The 22334-nt window shown below is 37.9% G+C and overlaps 1 protein-coding gene across 4 annotated transcripts in view; it reads right to left on the bottom strand.

Moving 5' to 3' along the window:
- CCDC171 (coiled-coil domain containing 171) overlaps positions 1 to 22334 on the bottom strand; it is a 157392-nt gene that overhangs the window by 83045 nt on the left and 52013 nt on the right. For all 4 annotated transcript variants that reach the window (XM_048291288.1, XM_048291287.1, XM_048291285.1 and 1 more), the window contains exons 11-17: positions 20489 to 20592; positions 17644 to 17733; positions 15608 to 15808; positions 13537 to 13704; positions 11433 to 11621; positions 1398 to 1902; positions 522 to 638 (exon numbers count right to left, since the gene is read on the bottom strand). In XM_048291288.1, the coding sequence (XP_048147245.1) occupies positions 522 to 638; positions 1398 to 1902; positions 11433 to 11621; positions 13537 to 13704; positions 15608 to 15808; positions 17644 to 17733; positions 20489 to 20592 (1374 nt within the window). The remainder of the gene's footprint in view (positions 1 to 521; positions 639 to 1397; positions 1903 to 11432; positions 11622 to 13536; positions 13705 to 15607; positions 15809 to 17643; positions 17734 to 20488; positions 20593 to 22334) is intronic.

A 22334-nucleotide genomic window follows, 5' to 3' on the forward strand; every position in this document is an offset into this window, starting at 1 on the left:
GTCAGCAGCTGTAATGTCCCAAGTTGAATATGTGCCAGTTTTAGAGCCTGCACTTAAGAAATACACAGATCAAGTAAAACAAAACGACATAGATTTTCTCTATGGAAAAATCTTAGGTTGAGCTCCAGGAACCACTTTTTGAATATTAGACCAGTGGAACAAGATAACTAGGAACCTTGTAAAAGTTGCTTCATTGGAAGCTTTTAAAAACAAATTATGTTTAAAAACAGCCGAATATCTATTGGTGTGGCACAGATTATTTTTAATATCTCACAACCAAACAGGCAAAATGGTATATATGCTTTCTAAAAGCACTCTCCAGCCTTCTGTTCCTGTCACTCTATATACCAAAAAGATAAAGTATCATATGACCAATAAAAGAAAATCCAATCTGTTTCATCAATACAGCTCTCAAGAGATTTGATCCAGAATAGTTTAGATAAATCCTAAAAATGGAGATGATGTAACCACCCTGATTATTTTTTCAATTTTCAACTACAAGAATATACTTTTCAAATTACCTGGTTTGTTAACAACGTCCTGTAATTCAGTGACGGAACTGATTATTGCAGCAAGGAGTTTAGAACTAGCAAACCAGCTGAGTGCTTCCGCACAGTCAAGCTCTTCCTCTTCACAACCTGTGAAACAGAATTGTAGCTACCAATAAAACTGAATAACTTAGATAAGGCACACTACTTCCTCTTTCAGAAACTGACTAAAACCTAAAAGTACATAAGCCACAGAATACTTTCGGGATAACTTAGACCATATTAAATATGCTTCCATGTGTGCTAATCCAGAAAAATAGACAAATCTTCTAGTTTGGAGAGCATTTTTTACACCATTTTGACTTGTAGGGGGAAGCATGAGCTGGTTTGGTAACAGAAAGGAACAAGAAGACTACATAACTGCTAAAGGAAATCTAGAAATCCTACACTAATATTTTACCTGAATCAGTAAGAAACTTTTTTGCTTTTTTCAGTAGGAAATAAGTACTACAAGTTATTAATAGAAGAAGAGAATATACCTTTTCAAAAAATATGTTGATGGTAAATAATGTAGGAATGTTTCAAGAAATTTATCACAGAGAGCAGATGCAGTAGCACCTAGTTCTGAAATCTACAATGCAAATATTGAGGATATCAAACAATGGGAGTTCATATGTGTAGTTGCAACTTTACTTGCATTGCTGAAGAGACTACACATTTCCTTTTAGGGGAAATTACATTTATCAAGTTATCTAAAAAGTAAAAATTCAGAAATTACATTTGTTAAAATGTCATTAAATTTTTATTTACACTTTATTAAAAATAATATTATTATATTCACTATTATGGTTATTCACTAACCATGTCATTTGACACAACATTTATCAAAGAAGAAAAAAATTAGCTTACTTGACAGATTACGCTTGCCCTTGTGATCTCCTACACAAACTGTAATTCCAATGCCTTCTCTTAAGCCATTTGTCCAGGTGAAGAGGGAACTAGAAGACTGTGCTAAAACTTTAAGTCTGTTGGCCGCCAAAACCGCAATCACAGCTCTTCGGAATACATAAATCAGGCCTTGGAATTTCCTTTTCTTTAGTTTTGCTTCATCTTGATTGTTTTCCTTATCATCCGAGAGCACATGAACTAGGCTCCTAATCTTCTGGTTCACTAATTCATAAATATTGGCCTGATCCTGGAGAAGGTCTCTTTGTGAAGACATAGCACACAATCGGCCATACAGAGGACACAGGGCACCTGCCAATAGTGCACAGGCTGCCAGGAGCGAGGAATGCTCCTTCTGAAACTGTGTTAACGTGTTTTTCACAGAAATGCTTTCAAGAGCCAATTTCTCTTGACTTTTTTCAAGGACATAAATTTTTTCCATATTTTTCTCTGCTGTTTCTTGGTGTTCCTGGGATAAAAGGAAAAAAAGCCAGAAGAAAATTTTAAAAAACCAGAAGAAATATTAACAACAAGATCTTTTACGTAACAAAATAATTTTTACCTAGACAAAAGCTAAAAGAAAATTCTTTTTTCCTCACATTCTAGTAACACATTAAAGGAACAAACATTATTAGTCACGATGATGAAAGTATCTCTCCTAGTAAACAGTTGCAGAACCAGATATATGAAAACAAACAGTATGAGTAAAGTTTGCACAGTCTTCAGCTACAAATGGATTCCTGGTTCCTGATGATAATCCTTAGTACTCCAATAGCCTGCCCCTGGTTGTCCACAACACAGTTTTAAGAGTTGACTTAAGAGTAAGCAATTACATGCTCCAATTTCAGAAAGAGCATTGTTCTACAAAGCAGAAATAAGTCAGTGTAAGGGAGAGAAAAAAAATAAGGAAAGCTCTGGAACATAAATATAGACAGATTGGCAGCAGCTGGAAAAGGGGAAGTAAAGGTGATCTCCTAATTACTTTGTAATCAACCCCCTACTTATATATTCACAGATTAATTAGGCCTCATACAGAATTGAGTTTTCAAAAGAACAGTGTAATGCAGACATTTTTATTTTGCCTAGTGCCATTACAGATTTTTTTAAGTTGCAGAACATTTTTTTTTCTTCTATATATCCTGAAATAGGGAAAGAGGGAGATTTTAAATAGCAAACTGGTATAGAGAAATGAAGATGCTAACAAGTCAGGAAATGCCAGGACTACAGTTAGAGGATGCAGACTGTAGTATTGGAATCAAGACACTATGCTGGGAGCTCTAAGTGACCTCAGAGACTTAAACTGGGTTCTTGATACATGAGAGCCTGCTGTGATTGAAACAGTGACTACATTTAAACAGGCTCCACTTGCATAGGGATATAATAAATTTTAGGCACTGTTCACAAAGAAGGCACAAGCTCAAGCTAAATGCTTATGCTTCAGCTACAACATGGTCACAAAAAGGCAAACATTGCTGGAATTACAAGTTGAAATGATGAAGAAAACAGAGGATTGTGATAAGTTTCAGATACCTCTCTTAGAGCTAGAGACAATTTTATTAAACATGGTGTGACATTATTCCTGTTAGCACTGGTCTAAAAAGAAGCAAAATGGTATCATCTAGTCATATTCTCCTGTGTTCTATTTGCTACAGGTCCCAAATAAGTGGTGAGCAGAGCAGCCTAGTTTCTTTTCCCTCCTCCATTCTGCAAGCACAAAAAGGGAAAATAAATACATAGCTGTCTCTAGAATGAAAATAGAAGATCCCACACTTCTATAGAGATGTACCCTAGTCAGTACAAAATGTCTTTGACCAAATAAATATTTTATAATTTTTTTGGAAGGGAAAGCATTTGTAATGCTATTAAAATACTTCAAGTGATACAAAAATAGAGTAGGCCACTACAAGATTTAATTTCAAAATGCAATTTACAGGCCACATATGTCACTTTACTACGCTAAAATAAAGTATGAACATGGACAATACTTTCAGTGCTACTCCATTATTTACAGTGTTTGATTTTTATAGATAAAAACCCTGGTAGCATGACTGGAAGGAACTGAAAAGGTAAGCCAAATTTAGAAAACAACCTAGGGTTTCTGGCCATCACAGGTGAAAGGCCAATATCTACAAGCTGTGATCCCTATAGGGCTGTTGGGCAGCAATACCAACATTCAATGGTCTTGCTAATTAAAGAGCTTTTTTTATGCTTTTTGTGATATGGTAATATGCAAAAGCAAGTAAGATAGCCTCTGACTTCAGAAAGGTACATTTTGCAAGAAAATATACCTTCTTTCTTTAACTGGCTAATAATTACTTTTATTATACGAAACACTGTTTTTAACATTTTCTTTAAAGCTTAAAAGCACAGTTCTTGAAAGAGACAAGGACTTTTATTCCTAAACATTGGCAAGCTGGTTTCCTTTGGTGTTTGAGCTTTGAGGGGCACCTCACTGGGTTGCAGAGCTTCATCAATTCCAAGAAATCTTAACAAAAAATCAGGTGCTACTAGCGAAACTATTTTATCCTACTTCTTCCTTACTCTGACATGGAAACAGAACTGAAAACTAGAAATATAATGACACAGAGACTTTAAAAGGTTTTTCTTTTGGAGCTCTGAGTGAGCATAGATGGCAGCAGAAGGGACAGGGCCCACCCCCACACGTACTAAAGCTGTCCTCAGGGAGGGCAAGCAAGCAGGAAGACGATGAACAGAGAGGGCAAACAGGGCATGAGACATGAGCCAGGGCACCATGACACTGTTTGCACAGGCAGGGCAAGAAGGAAGGGCACTGAGACACTGCCAACTCAAGCCCTTACCTCAGTTGGTGATCTTCACCCTCAGTGATAGAGCTCAAGTGTTTGGACAAAATTTACTTCCTCTGTGCACACCAGAAAGGATGGGGCAACCCAGACGGAGTGCCCACGAAACCACGCAAGAGTCCAGGTCTCAGGCTGCAGGGAACGATGGAGCCTGGCACTGCTCTCAGGGCAGCAGAGACAACAGCTGTGTGAGGTATGATAGGTAGGTGACCTACAAAGCCTAAGGCCAGAGCTGAGAGACAAAGTAGAAAGACTAAGAAGTATTAGGGAGTCTGAGGAAGAGACTGAGTGGTGGAGCCATGCTCTACTACACCTCAAATGTCCACTTCACATGAAGCAATGGATCCCCCACCCTCTCACCACCAGGCAGCAGGGGACCTTAAAGACAGAGGTGAGTGGAAACAGGTTTCTCCTTGGGACAGGCAGGTGAATCCCCTCCCAAAGTATTTCACCTTCCCAGGTGCCCTTATACAATAGGTATAGGACCCTGCAATCTCAGAATCACAGCGATGAGGATGTGGATGAAACTTTATGTGGGCTGGACCGATTGTCTAGGACAGGGCACCTACCCCCTACATCATGACCGCCTCAATTAAGAAAAAAAGAAAGGTAGTAGTAATTGGTGACTCCCTTTTCAGAGAAATGGAGAGCCCAATATGCTGACTGGAATTAACCTATATGGAAGCGTGTTGCCTCCCTGCAGCACAGGTAAGAAACATCACCAAGAAACTTCCCAGTGGTACAGCCAACTGATCACTACCCATTACCTCTTTACCAGGTGGGTAGCAATGAAGTCCCAATAAAAAGGCTGTGAATGATCAAGAGGAACCTCAGGGCCTTGGGATAATTGGTCAAGGGATCTGGAGCACAAATTGTGTTCTCTTCTTTCCTGCCAGTTGCAGAAAATGATGGGGCAAAACCCAGGAAAATCCCACAGAGGAACTCCTGGCTTCAAGAGTGGTGTTACCATCAGAATTCATGGGGCTTTGATCATGGGTCAGTTTGTATGACACTGGGTCAACAAATGAGATCCTCCTGTCTCAGAGGGGAAAAAGAGGATTAGCAGGACTCACTTAAAGAGCTTTAAACTAGATTTGAAGGGGGACAGGGACAGGGCCAGGCTCAACAAAGAAGAGGTGTGGGAAGGGGAGAACTACAGTGACCACCTGAGCAGCAAAAGGAGGCTTAAGTGGGAATATATTCAGCGAGTACAAGCATCCAAAGACATTGGGACAATCAAATACTACTATGAAGTACCTGTACGCCAATGCACATGGAATGGGGAACAAACAGGAGGAACTAGAGATCTGTGTGCAATCAAAGGACTCTGACCTCATCGCAATTAGAGATGTGGTGGGATAGCTAACATGACTGGAATACTGTCATAAAGGAAATGCTATTTAGGAGAGGCAGACCAAGAAGGCGAAGTGGTGGAGTTATCCTCTCTTGAGGCAACACTTGGCTGTATCAATCTCTGTCTTGGGGTGGATGATGAGAGAGTCAAGACCTTAGGGTCAGGAAGAAAGGGCAGACCACTGAGGATGACACTTGTGGGTGTTTGCTACAGGCCACCCAAGCAGGAGGAGAAGGTGGATGACCTTCTACAGGCAGCACAAAGCAGCCTCAGAGTCATGGACACTGGTTCTTGTGGAGGACTTTAGCTACCCTGACATCTGCTGCACAACCAGCACCACGAAACACAAACAGCCCAGGAGGTTCTTGAAAAGCAATGATGACAACTTCCTTTCACAGGCAGTGGAGGATCCTACAAGGAATGTTGTGCTGCTTGGCCTCACACAAACAGGGAAGGCCTTGTTTGGGATGTGAAGGTTGGGGGCAGCCTTGGCTATAGTGACCATGAGAATGAAGACTTCAGCATCAGGGGAGGAGCAAGCAGAGCAGCAAGTAAAATGGCAACCATGGACTTCAGGAGAGCTAACTTTAGCCTCTTTGTGGATCTTCTTGGAAGAATCCCATGGGAACAGCTCCTGCAGAGAAGAGGGGTGCAAGAGGGTTGGCTGATATTCAAAGGCAAGTTCCTCCAGGCTCAAGAACAACACGTCCCGATGACCAAGAAGTCAGGCAAAGTGGGTAACAGACTTGCATGAACAAATGAAGAACTGTCATTACCCAGGCATAAGCAGGAAATACACAGGAGATGGAAACAGAGTCAGGCCACTTGGAATGAAGACAGAGAGGTTGTCAGAGTAAGTAGAAATGAGACATGGAAGGTCAAGGTGCATCTGGAATTAAATGTGTCCAAGCATGTAAGGACAACAAGGGAGGTGATCCTGCCTCCAGGTCCAGCAGAGGGTGACAAAAGGACTTGGAGCATCTTTCTTAAAATAGAATGAGGGAGCTGGGCCTGTTCAGCCTCAAGAAGAAACAACTGAGAGGGGACCTCATACACATTGTCTCTCACAACATCCTTGCAGGTAAGCTCAGGAAATGTGGGTTAGATGAACAGACCCTGGGGTGAATCAAGAACTGACAATGGCAGAGCTCAGTGGGTCCTGATCAGTAGACCAGAATCCAGCTGGAGGCCTGCAGTCAGTGGTGTTCCCAAGGCTCCAATCTCACTGCATTTGTTTATTAATGACCTGGAAGAAGGCATCAAATGCACCCTCAGCAAATTTGCTGGTGACACTAAACTGGGGCAAGTGGCTGACCCACCTGAAGGCTCTGCTGCCATTCTGTGGGACCTGGATCAGCTGGAGGGTTGGGCAGAGAGAAACCTGATGAGGCTCAACAAGGGCAAGTGTCAGGTCCTGCACCTGGGGAGGAGCAGCCCCAAGTGCCAGCACAGGCTGGGGCTGACCTCCTACAGAGCAGCCCTGTGGAGAAGGACCTGGGACTCTGGGTGGATCACAGGCTGTCCATGAGGGCCAATGTCATCCTGGGGTGCATGGGGAAGAGTGTGGCCAGCAGGTCGAGGGAGGTGATCCTCCCCCTCTACTCGGCCCTAGTGAGGCCACACCTGGAGTTCTGTGTGCAGTTCTGGGCTCCTCAGCACAAGAGAGACAAGGAGTTACTGGAGAGGGTCCAGTGGAGGGCCACAAGGATGATCAGGGGTCTGGAGCATCTCTCTTATGAGGAGAGACCGTGGGAGCTGGGCCTGTTTAGTCTGGAGAAGACTGAGAGGGGATCTCATCAATACATACAAATATCTCAAAGGTGGGTGTCAGGAGGATGGTGCCAGACTCTTTTCAGTGCTGCCCAACACTGATGTTGGATGAGGAGCAATGGTCATAAACTGAAACAGAAGTTCTATCCCAATATGAGGAAAAGCTTCCTTATATTGAGGGTGGCAGAGCACTGGAACAGGCTACCCAGGGAGATCGTGGAGTCTCCCTCTCTGGAGACATTCAAAACCTCCTCGATGCATTCCTGTGTAACCTGCCCTGGGTGACTTTGCCTCAGCAAGGGGGTTGGACTAGATGATCTCCAGAGGTCCCTTCCAAACCTAACAATTCCATGATTCTCATCAGTGTCTAAAAGTATCTAAAGGAAGGGCGTCAGTGGATGGATCCAGGCCCTGCTCAGTGGTGCCAAGCAATAGGACAAGAGGCAGTGGGCAAAAACTCATGCACAGGAAGTTCCACCTGAACATGAGGAGGAACTGTGCACTGGCAGTGCACTGGCACAGATTTCCCAGAGAGGTTGTAGAGTCTCTCTCACTGAGGATATTCAAGAACAATCTGGACACAATTCTGCACAATGTGCTCTAGGATGACCCTGCTTGAGCAGGGAGGGTGGACCAGATGACCCATTATGGTCCCTTCCACCCTGACACATTCTTTGATTCTGTGAGTCAGTGATTTGTAAAGTTCAGCTATTTTATTTTTCTGAATGTGTGTATATATATCTATACCTATAAACAACATCAACAGTCCTGTCCTCCCTTTGCTGTGTTTTAAGTACATGGGCCAGACATGCCTACCAAAGGCATCTGGTAGGTCAGGACCAGGATAGTTACACACACTTCTCTTCCTCCCTTTGGACTGATGGCAGTGACTTTTCATACAATTGCAATATATCCCATCCTTTATCTAATTCACCTGCCTTGCTGTAAAAGGCCTCCAACCAAAAAAAAAAACCAACACTTTCTTCTCCCCAGAGGACTTTTTCCTTTTCCTGTTTAGCAAACCTTTTATTTTTCTGTTGAAATTAACATTTTTAAAGTAGTTACAGAATTTTTCTCTTACAATACAGTTTCTTTTGGATATCAGAATAAAACCGTTCTATTTTAAGCAGTTGCCACAAAAAATGGGGACAGATTAATAAATGTCTTTATAACAAACAACAACTGGTAGTTAAAATTCAGAGGACATTTCCTGTGAGACTATAAATAATAAATAATTTGTGTGAGGCTAAGGAACAGCATAGTAACATTTTCAAAATGGCACACTATCAAATCAAGAAGACCAGACTCCTGCTACCAAAGGCAAAGAAAAAGGATATGTATTTTAAGCTCCATTGACTCTCCAAACATGGAGACCACTGACAAAGAGTGGTATCTACAGAGTGTCTTGTTTATTGCTGATCTGTGATAAGGCTACTCTGGGAATTTCTGTCCTATAGAAAAACAGTAAAACTGCTTTCTGATTACACCATCCATCTGACCTACAGTACCAGCTGTGAAGTAGTACCTATTAACATTCATAGATCCTATTGTGGAACCAGGGACCCTGAACAGTACTGGCTGGGGACAGAAGCAGTAGCAAGTGTCATTGCCACTAAAATCTCCAGATTTTCCAGCAGTTTAATTATAAGGAGACCATTCTGAAAAGCCCTCTCTACTGCAGTTCTAATAAACCAAAACAATAATTTTCAAGATACATTACTTATACTGCTGTGCAGTTAGAGCTCTCTGTTAACTCTTGAGAGTGTGAATTGACACTCTATGGTTTGCTTTCACACACATATCAGCAACTTGAAAAACTAAAGAAGTTTTAGTTTTTTTAAAACACAGAACCTCTGAGGAGAAAATATCGAGAAGTAGTCATGGAACACTGGTTGAAGACAAAGTTAAAAATAAAAGGAAGCATCCCATGATGTACCGTTAGGTTGATGCAGAACAGCAAAAATCACTCATCTTCCCTTTTCAGAATGGAACTAAACCCTACAAGGGGTTATTTCACTAAAGTGCTTGCAATTAACACTCAGATCTTTGGATGGAAAATGTAGCAAATTGCTACAGTTTCCTGGTAGTGCTAGAATAAGTGTCCTAGAGTGAGGAGACCCTCAGCTGTACAATGAAATACTGGCAAATTATATTCCACTTGCACTGATTATATGTTTCTTATAAAATGTAATGAATAAAGCTTGCTAAAATAATTAAATTTAACTATTGCATTCTGCATCTTTATGTAATCACTGGCAGTTAGGAAATCTTAAAAATCCTTTGAAGACATCCTGTAACTTGTGGCACATTTTTCCTTGTTTCCTTTGGAAATAAGGCTATGACATTAGTCTGTCTGCACACCTCTGATCAAACAAAGCAGCGATCTTGAAGAAAAATATGGCTAACTGGCTCAAAATGCAATAGGTAAAATACAGTTAAGCCAGGAAAAATGGGCAATCAGGACTAGGACAGCCCTAACAGTAGACATTTATGGACCCTATGGATGATAGGAAGGGAAAGGCTTAATTTGGTATTTGCAAAAGTCAGTCACAAATTGGAAATTGAGAAGAAATTAGACTGTCTTCTTTAGAGTTTGACACTGAATGGTAAGGAAGACAAATTGCAACACAAGACGGAAAACAGACTGTTGAATCATCTAAGTGTATACAGACATTGCACTACCTAGATTACAAAACTACCATCTAGCACTCCGACATTACATAACCTGTGTTAGAAAACATGCCCAGATGATTCTAAGGGAAAACATCCTTAGAGATTGTTTTTCCTTTTAGAGATTCAGTAATCCCGTACAGCAAGCTGACAGATGAAGTTTTTTCCAAAAGACATGCCTAATGTGCCCTCCACAAAAAAGATACACTTTTTCAGTACGTGCTTTACATGCTGTCTATACAACTCAGCTGCAGAGACTGGCAGGTTCAGCACCATCCCAAAGAATGGTGCAGTACTGCAGACCACCTATTTTTCACAAAACATTGGAGTTTTTAAAGGTAGGAACCATCATTCATAGGAGGAAGTAATCTAAATTGTGTAACTCCACTTTTTCTTTAGGAAGGAAATGTAATGTTTAAAATTACAATTAAGCTTCCTTATTCCACCATTCTTTTTGTTGGCAAATGAAACCTATAAGTTGAAACTACATGAAGTTGGGGAAATTTAATATAAACCTAGATGTCACTTATTCCACTCATAGTGATGTTTCTAGCCTTATCAATATCCAATGTGAAATGTAAATATCAAGCAAAAAAATCTACAAAATTATAACTCAATCCTAAGAAGTCACCATAATTGCTCTGTCAAAAAAATACTTCATAGATACATTTTTCAGCACACAAAGACTTCCAAGACTAAAATCTGAGTCAAATACAGCATCCTTCAGATGCAGTAAGTTGCAGGTGGCAGTCACAAGTAACAAGGCATACCTTATTTCCTCAATTTCACAACACTTTTAATTGAAACACATGTAGATGAATGTGATTGAAAAGATGGTGAAGGGTGGTTGTAGAATTAATAGTGAACATTTTAAATTGCAAATAATTTGTCTAACAATCAGTGCCAAGAGTTTTAAACTTTTGACCCACTGCTCACTGTAGCATCTGTGTAACAGTCCTTTAATACTGTTGAAATCTACCAATGTAACTGCTAATTGGTTTTTAGGGTCAGAATGTATATACCTAAATTTATCCCCAGATGACACCATATTACTGTACCTCTACACAGTATTTGCAAAGCATGACACTGAAAATAATCACTGCTGCCCTATATAATTCTTAAACCAAGCAAATTCAATCTTACAGCCTTAACATTCTCAAAAAAAAGAATCACTAGCAACTGTAAACCAAATTAGGCAACTCACTTCTGGAATGTTTTAACAAAGACATTTATTTCTTATTACAAATGAAGTTAATACTAGCATGGAGTTTGCTTTTTTTTTTTTATTTTAAACAACCTTAAACTGGTTAGGGGCTCACACTACTGAAATAATCCATTAAATATTTACAAGAAAAAAAAAATCAGAAGTTCATAGCACCATACCTGTGCCCTTGCATGAACCTCCCCAAGGAGACCTGCGTACTGCTGTTCCAGATACTTTTTTTCATTCTGCCAACTGCTTGCCTGTGCTTTCATCTGTTCAGCCATTTTATTTAAAGCATCTTCCTGGCTCTGCTGAAGCTCCTTCATTGTATTGGACTTGTTTTTACAAACATATTCTAGGTGAGATATCTGTGTGACAAACATTTAAAAATAAATTCTTTTACTTCTCTAAACACCTTTTTACTTTACTGTACATATCAGTTTAACCACAGACAATCCCAGCATAAAATCTAAACTGTAATTTCTTCAGTATATTCATCAAAACTAAGTAAAAGCCTTTCATGACAGATTATTAACTTGAGTTGTGCAAGAAAGTGAACAAAAAATTGGATTTGGTTTTGCCATTGTTGTACCATGTTGCAGATATTTGTTGCTTTCTTTGTTGAAAACCTGAACTGGACACCTTTTTTTTTTTTTTTTTTTTTCCTTTTCTTTTCTTTTTTTTTTTTTTTTTTCACAAGTGCATTAAATCTTGTGTTGCTAAAGTACCAATCTGAGTATACCAGTCCTTTAGAAGTTTGCAAGAATTGCAAATAATGAGTAAAAACACAGTCCTTAATTTACTTTTTGTTTTAGTGGAAACCCAGGATGTTCCAGATACTATTAAGTATTAGAAGAATTTCAGGACATTTTAGCATACAGAAGTTGCTTTTAACAAGCACAAATGGATTCACTCTGTGGATAACTTTGGAGCTCCCATGCAAACTAAGTGGAGGAATGAATCAAGGTAGCAATAATGTTTAAATACAAACACCTACACTTTATTACTAGAGAGTATCAGCAAGCTACTTTTCAAATAGGTCACAGAGAAATTCAAGACAAAAGTTTTGTTTGCAATAAAGTGGGTACAACACAAGTGACACACTGCTCAAAACCCCTTAAAAGCTCGTAAGTATATGATAAGAGCCCTAGAGACGTCACAGTCAATATCAATAATCATACTAAATTAAAAAGCAAGAAACAATATGACACAACATCCCCAAACACTGCCAATAATGTTCACTCCCTTCTCTTCCATTCCCTTTCCTCCTCTACTTTGAAAACAAAATAGAAAAGTACATTTAATGTTCATAATCCAGATTGCATCCTATCCCCTTTAGTAAGGGGGTAGGTCCAAATGACTGCTGGGGTATTTATTAAATGACGGGCAGAGTTAAAACAATTCACTTGTAAGAAGCCCTGCATCTTACTCAAGCCAGAAGAGTGGTCACTCCAGAAGATGAGAAATGTCAAAAGAAGATTTCCCCTTACTATGTCTCAAAAAATGTCAGCACAGACAAGTTCTGGAGTTGCTGTACTAGTCTTAGGACTGATCTGATCAACAGAGGCAGAAAACGAACTGAAATCTTAAAGATTGTCATATGTTAGTCTGCAGAATCAGTTTAATTTATTTAAAAACAAAGTCTTTTCTTTCCTAAAAATGCGGGGATTTCTTGAGAGAAAGGCCACATAAGATTACTTACATCAAAATAATTCCAAAAAGTACAGCTCCTCCCTATAGCAAATATTGACATGTTTTATAAAAATAGGTAATTTCTATTCATGTTTCTGAATACAATTCATAGTCCACGAATTACAATTAAATGAAAAAAATACATTGTCACTCTTTCAAATAGTACCTCTGAATAATAAACACATAGTTTAAGGATTATATTCCTAGAGTAAGTGCATTTTGTTTCTGTTTTATGGTAAAATAAAGACTTGCTTTATTAGTGTAAATGACTAAGTTCTTTGAATTGCTTCATCAGTAAGATTAATTTATTTTCTTTTAATTAGGTCCCTGTGGCTAATATTGGCTAGTACTATTAGCATGTCCTGCACTGAAAGTGGAGCTTAGAGACTTCATACAGACTTCAGTCACATTTACATGCCCACAGCAATGGCATCAAACTGAGTTGTAGACAAGCCATAATTAATGGTATTGAATTATTAACGTCCAAATTCTTTTTGAAATAAGATGAATGTCAGTCCTTTTTAATGATACTGCGATGTGGACAAATGTCACTGAATTTAATAGAGGTAGCTGGTGCCTAAGGACACTTACCTTCTCATTAGCCCTGTTGAGGTCTGAGATCAGGGCATCAACATTCTCCTGCAAGACTACACAAAGCTCAGGCCAAGAGAATCTATCTAGAATGCCTTCTGGTTGTTTTATAAGCACACAGCCCGCTATCAAATGCTGGTATAAGCTATGAAGGAAGGTTAGTTTCTCCTGAAACAAAAGGAAAAATTACATGTTGTATCTGAACAGTGTTAGAATTGAAAGACATGCATCACATGGGCAGTAAAATGAACTACATATCAGTGAATAAAAGCCCACACAGCTCATTCTCAAACCTTTTTCAAATTCTTCAATTGCTAATATTTGCAGTCATACATATTGAAGCAAATGTAAGAAAACAGTTTTTACAAAATTTGTCTATTATTTGTCTATATATAAATAAATTATATAACTACAGAACAGTACTACTGTCACCACAGCCACTAACTGATACAGATAAAAAATTCCATGCTATTAGTACATGCAATTTATTTATTTATGGTAACATTTTCAGTTATATTCAAACTGTACCACTTGCAACAACTGCAGAGCATGCAGAAAATTCTCTGATTGGCTTGGCAGCACAACACACCATTTATACAACTATCACTGTAAAGTCTTTCTAAAATTGTTTTTGTATGGATTATGTATGAGACTAAATGGCCAGACAAAATAGGCTTATATCTTCATCAGTTAAATTCCACAAGCCATACCTCATTCATTTACACTGATTTTAGTCAGTAGTATAATAAATTGATGCAAGTAATAAATAAACTTTAGCAACAACAGCATGCCATAGAAATTCTACTCTTAATGCTTTTAGCACATATAGGCAACTTAGCAACTTTGATTAAGACAACAATAGCAAGCTGTATCTCAAAAGTCACAAGAACAAAGTCTGTAAACCATTGCAAAGGTTCCCATTGTTTTCCAGGGGCCTTGGTTGAGGTTTTACATTAAGAAATTACGGATGGTCGAGATGGGAAACCAGGGATTTTCTGAGCCCTTTCCATTACACTTAGGTGCATTTTCTCACAATTATTTCATAGTATTTTAGGCAACTAAAAAGAAATTGTAGTTTAGTTTATTTTAACTTTGTATCTAACAGAACTACAAATTCCCCAAGGAAAATCCAGTGTACCACCATCATTACATTTTTGTTTGAGCTGTGATAAAACTAGCATGATAATTATCCATTTGGCATGAAAAACAGGATTCCAAGACCCCAAATCAATTCACACATGTTGAATGCAACCACAGGGTTGTAGACATGCTGACTTTACAATATAGCCAGACTTCGTTTCCTTCACTTTAATCATTATCTGATGTGTGTAACAATTCCAGCTGCTTCATGTGGACCCCATTTAAATACCAGACTGTAAAAGAGGTGGAAAGAATGTTTCCTTTTTACTCAGTTGGCATCCATGTCCAAATTTGTGGAAGTAATGAGCTCAATATGCACAACATCTACAAGTATATCATTGCCATTGCTAGTACAGAACCGCTTTATTGGGCGGAAAAAGCAACAAAATTAACATCTGTTAATACATATAAGAAGAGAGATAATAGTTCTGAAATAAGACATTGTGGACCCATTCCCACACATAGCACACCACAATTAGCTAAGAGATAAAAAATAAGAATTTCTAGGTTTTGTGCCATGCATGCAAATCTACCTCAATTCCATATTTGCTATCTATCAATTGCCATGTGGATCAGTAATTAACACATGATAACAACACTATTACATGTTTCAGTTGTAAAACATTTCTGTTAACTTTTCTATTTTGAAAGAAAGAAATAATTGTTCGTCAAGCGTAGCTTTTTAAATAAACTTTTTTCAAAAATTCAAAATACTGGAATGATTAAGCTATTAGTTCTGATACAGAAGAAAGGAGAACCAATATGTCCTGAGATCTTGTAGATATTAAACGCATATTTCAAAATACGTATCTTAAAATCATATTTTAGGGATAAATCTGTTAAGACTAAGAGTAACCATCTGATGTATGTAAATGTATAAAGCTGAGATTAAATAAAGACTCTTTGACAGTCATCTTGTCTTTAGTAATACCTCCATATCCTTCTGGTAAGCCCTGGTAAGCTTCTGGATTTCATTTTCAGATTCTGCGGCACGTACTTGCTCTTTCTCCCAGCATTGCTGTACATCCTGTAGTTCCATTTTTAAAGTTTCTATTAAAGTCTCTCTGTCTGCACACTTAGTGTGCAGATGGTTTAACTCTTTATTGGCATCAGCCATGGTACCCTGAGCTTCCTGTAAAACAGAGTAATGTAACAGAAAGGTTGGTATAAATTTTACTTTATAAAATGCTACCTTAGTCAAGTGCTCATCATCTGAGGAAACAAACAGTCATACAACCACATGCATTCACAAGACTCCAGGCTAGGTGGACAGTATCTCTCAAGAACAGAATTTCAAAATTGACAATAGGCCTCTTCCACAGCTTGCAACTAGACAGCATTGGAAATCCATCTCTGACAGGTAAAGGCTCCATGACGCAGTGATCTTCACAGTCCCCTCTACCCCCACAAATGAGATGCAAAACACAGGAACACAACTTATCCTCTGCAGAGTGCAAAGCTCTCAGACCTATTGAAAAGATACATTATTTTCTTAAGTGAATCCCTGATCTGTTACAGCTGACTCTGTAAGCAACACAGCTGCAGTTGTCCATTGTCTTTATACGCAAGATTAAAAAAATGTGAAAGACTCTCTTTGGAGGCTTGACCATGGGAAGTAAGGAATAATCAGAAATGGTCATAAATACCATTATGTTACCAGCACCAAGATCTCACCAGGTAAACAAAGAACTTAATACGCTACCCCTTTTGAGCCAAAATGTTGTGCAGATACACTGGCTTTCCAGCACTGCTAAAGTTTGCAAAAGGTCAAACTGAAAGCATTGTTTATTTTTCGCAAAATCATAGCTTCGTAGATCATAAATTCATACAAAAGATACTATCAAATTCATCAGAAAATGACAAGTTTTATTTTTCTAAATAAAAACATAAAAATATTAATGTTAAATTTCTAACACAAATGCTTTCAGACTGGATCTAGATTTTGATCATCTATACAATATTACCAAAAATTTAGAGAGATTGAAAACTGGCACATTGCATAAAAACCAGTACCCTCTGTGTGTAGCAAGCTCAGTTTTTGCATGAAGAATACAAGTATCTATTGCAAAGGGTTGCAAAAATCTTAGGTGAGTTAAAAAGGTGCTGTAACAGAAGCAGAAGTCCTAAATCTTCTGAACATAAATTAGTAAAGAAAGTTCAGAACAGATGAGAACACACCATGTGCAAGTATTCATTAATGTGAAGATTCAACGAATGTTACAGAAGAACACTGCATAAAACCACAAAGTAGCCTATTCTCAGCAAAAGAATCTGAAAAACACTGGGTTTACAGACATTCTATTTTGGCAGTAATACAATACACTACTAGTTGGGAAATTAAGTTAAAACACAACCTCAGGACTTGCTCACTCGCTTGGCTATTGATTTAACCAGACAAGACATTACAAAAGTGGTGTCAGCCAAAACCAGAAAAAAAAAATTTGTTCCAAAACTAAAGGAAAGAATTCTCAAGTGTTTTTATCTGAGGTAAATTTTACTCTAAGAAATTTTATGCTGCACACTTTACAGCTGTTAAAGACAACTTGATGCATTACATGCATTGACCTTTTGGATAAACACAAACAAAAAAATTAACAAAAGAACAGACATCTTTAATAAAATAGACCTTCATATGCACAGAGGTAATTAAACTCCCTTTTACTTTTCTTGAGAAAAACAGTTAAACAAAAAAATTACTGTTACCGATTTCAATATAAAACAATATTTTGCTAATTCATAAATGTATTTTAATTATTTCAGAAGTGCAATCATTGAAATTATGTAGCCTATAGTGGTAAGCAGAATAAAGCAGCATGGCTTCACACAAACTTGCAAAGGTAAACTCATTTGCTCAATGGAATACAATGATATAGAGACTTACTCTGATAAGAAAAAAAGATACCTTTAATCCAGAAAGATACCTTTTGCAGAACTTACAAATTTTATGCTAAATTCATTAAACCATACCTTAAGGTCTTGTCTTAAAGCACACATTTTCTCCTCAGATATCTCAAGTTCTTTTGTCATCTTTTTACACAAAGCCTTCGTTTTCTCAAGCTGTGAAAAATATGAAAGTCAAACAGGCTTTTACAGAAAGACTGCAGTGATCTATTCAATATAATATAAAGGAAGAATTTTGTACATAAAAGTTAAAAACCAACATTTATTTCAATTCATCGAACAGCTTTTGTATGCCATACAATCTAAATAACATGCCATTACAAAAGCACTAAATAACTTTTATAATGATTTAAAAGAACCCCAAACTGAGTCCACTCTTACCTATCCTATTAACTCTCAAAACATCTGACAAAAACACAGACTCTGAAATGCACTTGAAAGCGTAATAAATTCAGATAATGATCTGGGGAGTGGTTTGAGAAAATAAGTTTTCAAGTCAGTGGCCATTTGCAGAAACTGTCCAGCTACAAGCATGGTTCTTTACTGAGCACTGGATAGTACTCTCATACTGTAAAAAGCAGCAGTGTTCCAAAGAGGCACAGTGACTACTGTAGGGTTAAAAGCAACCACCCCAGAGGTTGCTTAATGTGTACCAAGGTACCATAATGTGTACCAGCTTCACTGTCTACTTTCAAAAAGGATAACAACTTATCAAAATAATCTGTATCTCTGTTTATATGATGATACTGCTAATGTCTGATATTTAAGGAGCAACTCAGAAGCAGAATACCCCATTTACAAAATTTATTAATTACTTTTGAAATCATATGTTTATTTTTATATTTTGATGTCAGGGAACCTGGAAGTACCCTTAGAAATAATTATAGTAAATTAAAGAATGCTACTGGGGTATTTCCAGTCTTTTTATTGGTTTACTAGCCTTTTCCCTCTTCCCAAACATATTCTGGTGTCTGCACTATACAGAAAGTGAAAAGCTAGTTACCTACAAATCCCAAAACATTTCTACACCTTTCAGTCACACAAATTAACTAGATCTTTTCATCTAAGTTTAACATAGTAAGATAAAGATGAAACATGACAAGTTTACCAGCATATTTCACATATAAATACAGGTGTACACCTACATTAATAAATACATCAGTATGTGGGATCTTGTTGAAAATCTTTTTATAAGGAAAAGCACTAATATTTGCTTACTGTTGTGTTGCTTACTAAAACCCTTCCTATTGTGTATTAAAACATCCTGGGTTTATTGCAGAGTGCCCTTCATAGTCCCCTTGTGCATTATTGTATTATTTAAAAGTTTTATTATTAAACATATCTCACACATAAAAAGCCAAAAGCAGCATTCTCTGTGGGGGCAGGGGTAATCAAGAAGGACAGAGAACTGCCCTTTCTGTGCACCACGAAGATGCTCAGTGATCTCTGGCTCCATATGACAACTTCAGGGTCAGTCACACACAGTCCTACTGGGAAGTCTTGTGGCAGGTCATCTGTTGGTCCTGCTCTGCTTGCGATTTATTTTCCTTGACAGTTCATTCTTCTTTCTGTCAGAACACTCTCTTTGCTTTCTTAGAAGCCACCCCCTTGGTCTCCCCACTGCTGTCTCTGGCACAGTTTCACAACAAAGCACATCACTAAGCCAAAGCCTGCTGAGTCGACTTTTCAACTGTGCTGCCTATCACGTGATGCTCCTCCTCCCAAATAACAATTCGCTGTGGGTAATATGTTCCTAGTTACTCTTCAGCTTCCAGACTTGGGTCTCAGAAGAGTTTTATAATGACTGTACACATCAGTTCTCTTATCTCACTGGGAGAGACTTAACAGTGCTTGCTGTTTAAAAAGTATAATTGTTTCCATGGTCACTTCTTTTTGTGCCCCTTGAACAAACTCAAAGGTCTTGTGGGAGACTGTTCTTCTCCCAATAAAAGGGGCAAAGCTGATATACTTTTCTTTTTTTTTTTTAATTTTTTTAATGTGTTGACTGACTAGCTAGACTATGCATTTGTCAAAACAAAAGACAAAACCTAGAAATGGAGTGCTGGCATTTTTACAATCTTATCACATCTTGCCTTTTTGTATTTGCCAATTTTATTCAAAGACTAATCACAAGTTTGTACAAAAAGTTTTAATGGTGCAGCTAACTTCTTTCTACAGCCTTTAAAGCTATAAATTAATAAAACATTTACACTCAAGAGGAGTAATTTTGTCACACTAGCAAAACACACAACAAAATAAATGCAACACTGTAACTTCTCAGTCAGTGATACAAAAGGATAGTAGGACTGCATGAAAAACATCTGATTTTTCCAAGGGTAAGATTCCCAAAAGTGAAATATTTCCATTACTTTCTTAGATAACTTAAAGACAGTACTTTAACAGTCCTATTTTAATTGAAATTACTGCAAAATAGCTCCCAAAGAGATTCCATCCAAAACACACTCTCCTCAGAAAATTGTACCAGTTTTAAAAGTAGAGGGGAGTATGATCATTTACATAACTGATGGCAATGACTATTGACGCTCAACCATTGCGTATTAAGGAACACTGCAGTATATGCTGCCACACACAGATCATTATCTTTTAACTAAAATCCTATATATGAATGGTTTGTTATCCTAAATGTTTTTTGAAAATAACCCCGAAAGGTTGAACCAGAAAACCAAATTAAACTAGAAAGACAAAAAACTCTTCTCCCAGTCCCCACAAATGTAAGTGAAACTTCACTGTAGGGCAAGCTTAGAGAAATAGTAGTGACAGATTTTTTCTTGGGTGTACTTGAAGCTGTCAACTCAACATTCCCACTCTTCTGCCCTTTTTTACAAGCAAAGCGTATGTACTGCTGCAGGCCAAATGCAATACATAGAGAGCCAAACATTGCAAGTGTTACCTCATTAGACGTATCTTCCAGCTTGTTCTGGTAAGCTGTCAAGGTACACCTCAAAGTCTCAACGACAGAGCAGCTCAGAGGTTTATCTTTGTCCTCACAAGTGCCTGAAGGAAAACACGGAATGAAAATTAAGCCTGAAAGCCACAGAGAGAAAACTACTCACCCTGGATGCATGGTATTAGAATTAGTTAGGGCTTCAGTGACAACACAGAACACTGAAGAGCAGCCTTGTTTGCCAAGAGAGATACAGCCGTATAGCCACACTTTAACAGAAAATATAGCTGAAAGACACTTGTATAAAAGCTTTAATACAAGATATAGAACTGTAAATTCTGGGTTATATTTATACCTAATGCATTTGGTATGCAGTCTCACATATTATTTCTACCATGGTCAAGCCTGTGTCATTCAGTCAGATAAGCCAACTTCAAAACCACACAATTACATACTTTGAAAAACATCTTGTCTGAAAGTTAAGAATGTTACACTTTTCCTGACATTATTTTGCTGTTGTGACTAAGCATGCATATAATAATGCAGTACTTCATTTACTTAAAGCCTTACCGAGCCAAAGATCACATGATTATGTTATGCTTGGAGAGGACTTAAAACGTTTTAAATTATCTTGAACTTCATTCCAAAGGAAATAATAAAATAAATTATCTCTCTGAAGAGTCCTACATAACAGTTCAATTACAAATCTGATATCTCCATTATATACACACTAAACATATTTATTAAACCTTGAGATGAAGACTTCTGATCTTGTTGCCTTGATTAGAGACATATGAACAAGTCTGACCAGTCCAAAGTGCATAGAACAATGTGCCAAGAAAGCAAACCAACACTGTATTGATCGAGAGGTCACAAGACGTCAGCTGATATTCAGTTTCCAAGAAGAACTTTTTTTTTTCTGGTGTTACACCACAATACCAGGTTATTGACAGATCATTCTTCTCAGCATTATTTATATTCCTAAGAAGCATTTATAACTTACTTTGTAACAAATTATAGTATTAACTTTTCCACAAGTTTTAATATGTTCTATAAGAAAAACTAACTTTACCAACTCTAATAGCAGCCTTATTTTGCAATAGTGAATAAATCTGTGGCATTTGAAATCCAGGAAGGCTAAACTGTCATAACTCCCATCACGGCTAAACAATGATACACGTGTTTATCACCAGTGTCATTAAGCAATTTACACAAAGTGGCTCATAAAGTCAAATCAGATACTAAAGCCTGAGCCTTTTCTTTGTCTCTCCATAAAACTTTATCAGCTAGAGGAGGTGTACTTACGTACTTGCAGGATGAGTATTTTTTAAGAATTCTATAATGAGAGTAATCTAATAAGAACAACATTCTACTAAGGCATTGTATTAAAATGATGAGATTTCTCCTGTACGCTACACATTATGCACCAATAGAACTCAGTGGAAAACTTACATAAGTGCACAGGTCAGAAAGTGTTGCCAACTTCCGTTCTGGAAATTCTTTCAATTACTTAGCCTCTTCTGTTCCAACGTTTGGTAACACCAGAAAGTATAGAGTGCTATTCAGACTGGACTAGGCGTTACACTCAAAGCAACACATACTTGCAAGGTTGCTTTCAGTAATAGGAGCAAGATCTGCTCTACAGCACGCACACCCCAGTGACAGACCCCTGCCCTGTCCTATCAGCCACTCCACCTACTTACCACAGTTTCAAAAAGTCTACAGAGGGAAAAGCATGATCTTCTTAATGACACTCAGGAGCCCTATGAATCCTAGAGATGTCCCAAATAACAATGTTACACTTAAAATCAATCTAAGAAAAATTAACAAAATCTGACCTTTTTTGAGAAGC

This window comes from Corvus hawaiiensis, chromosome Z (genome assembly GCF_020740725.1).
Source record: "Corvus hawaiiensis isolate bCorHaw1 chromosome Z, bCorHaw1.pri.cur, whole genome shotgun sequence".
In the NCBI taxonomy this organism is placed as follows: domain Eukaryota; kingdom Metazoa; phylum Chordata; class Aves; order Passeriformes; family Corvidae; genus Corvus; species Corvus hawaiiensis.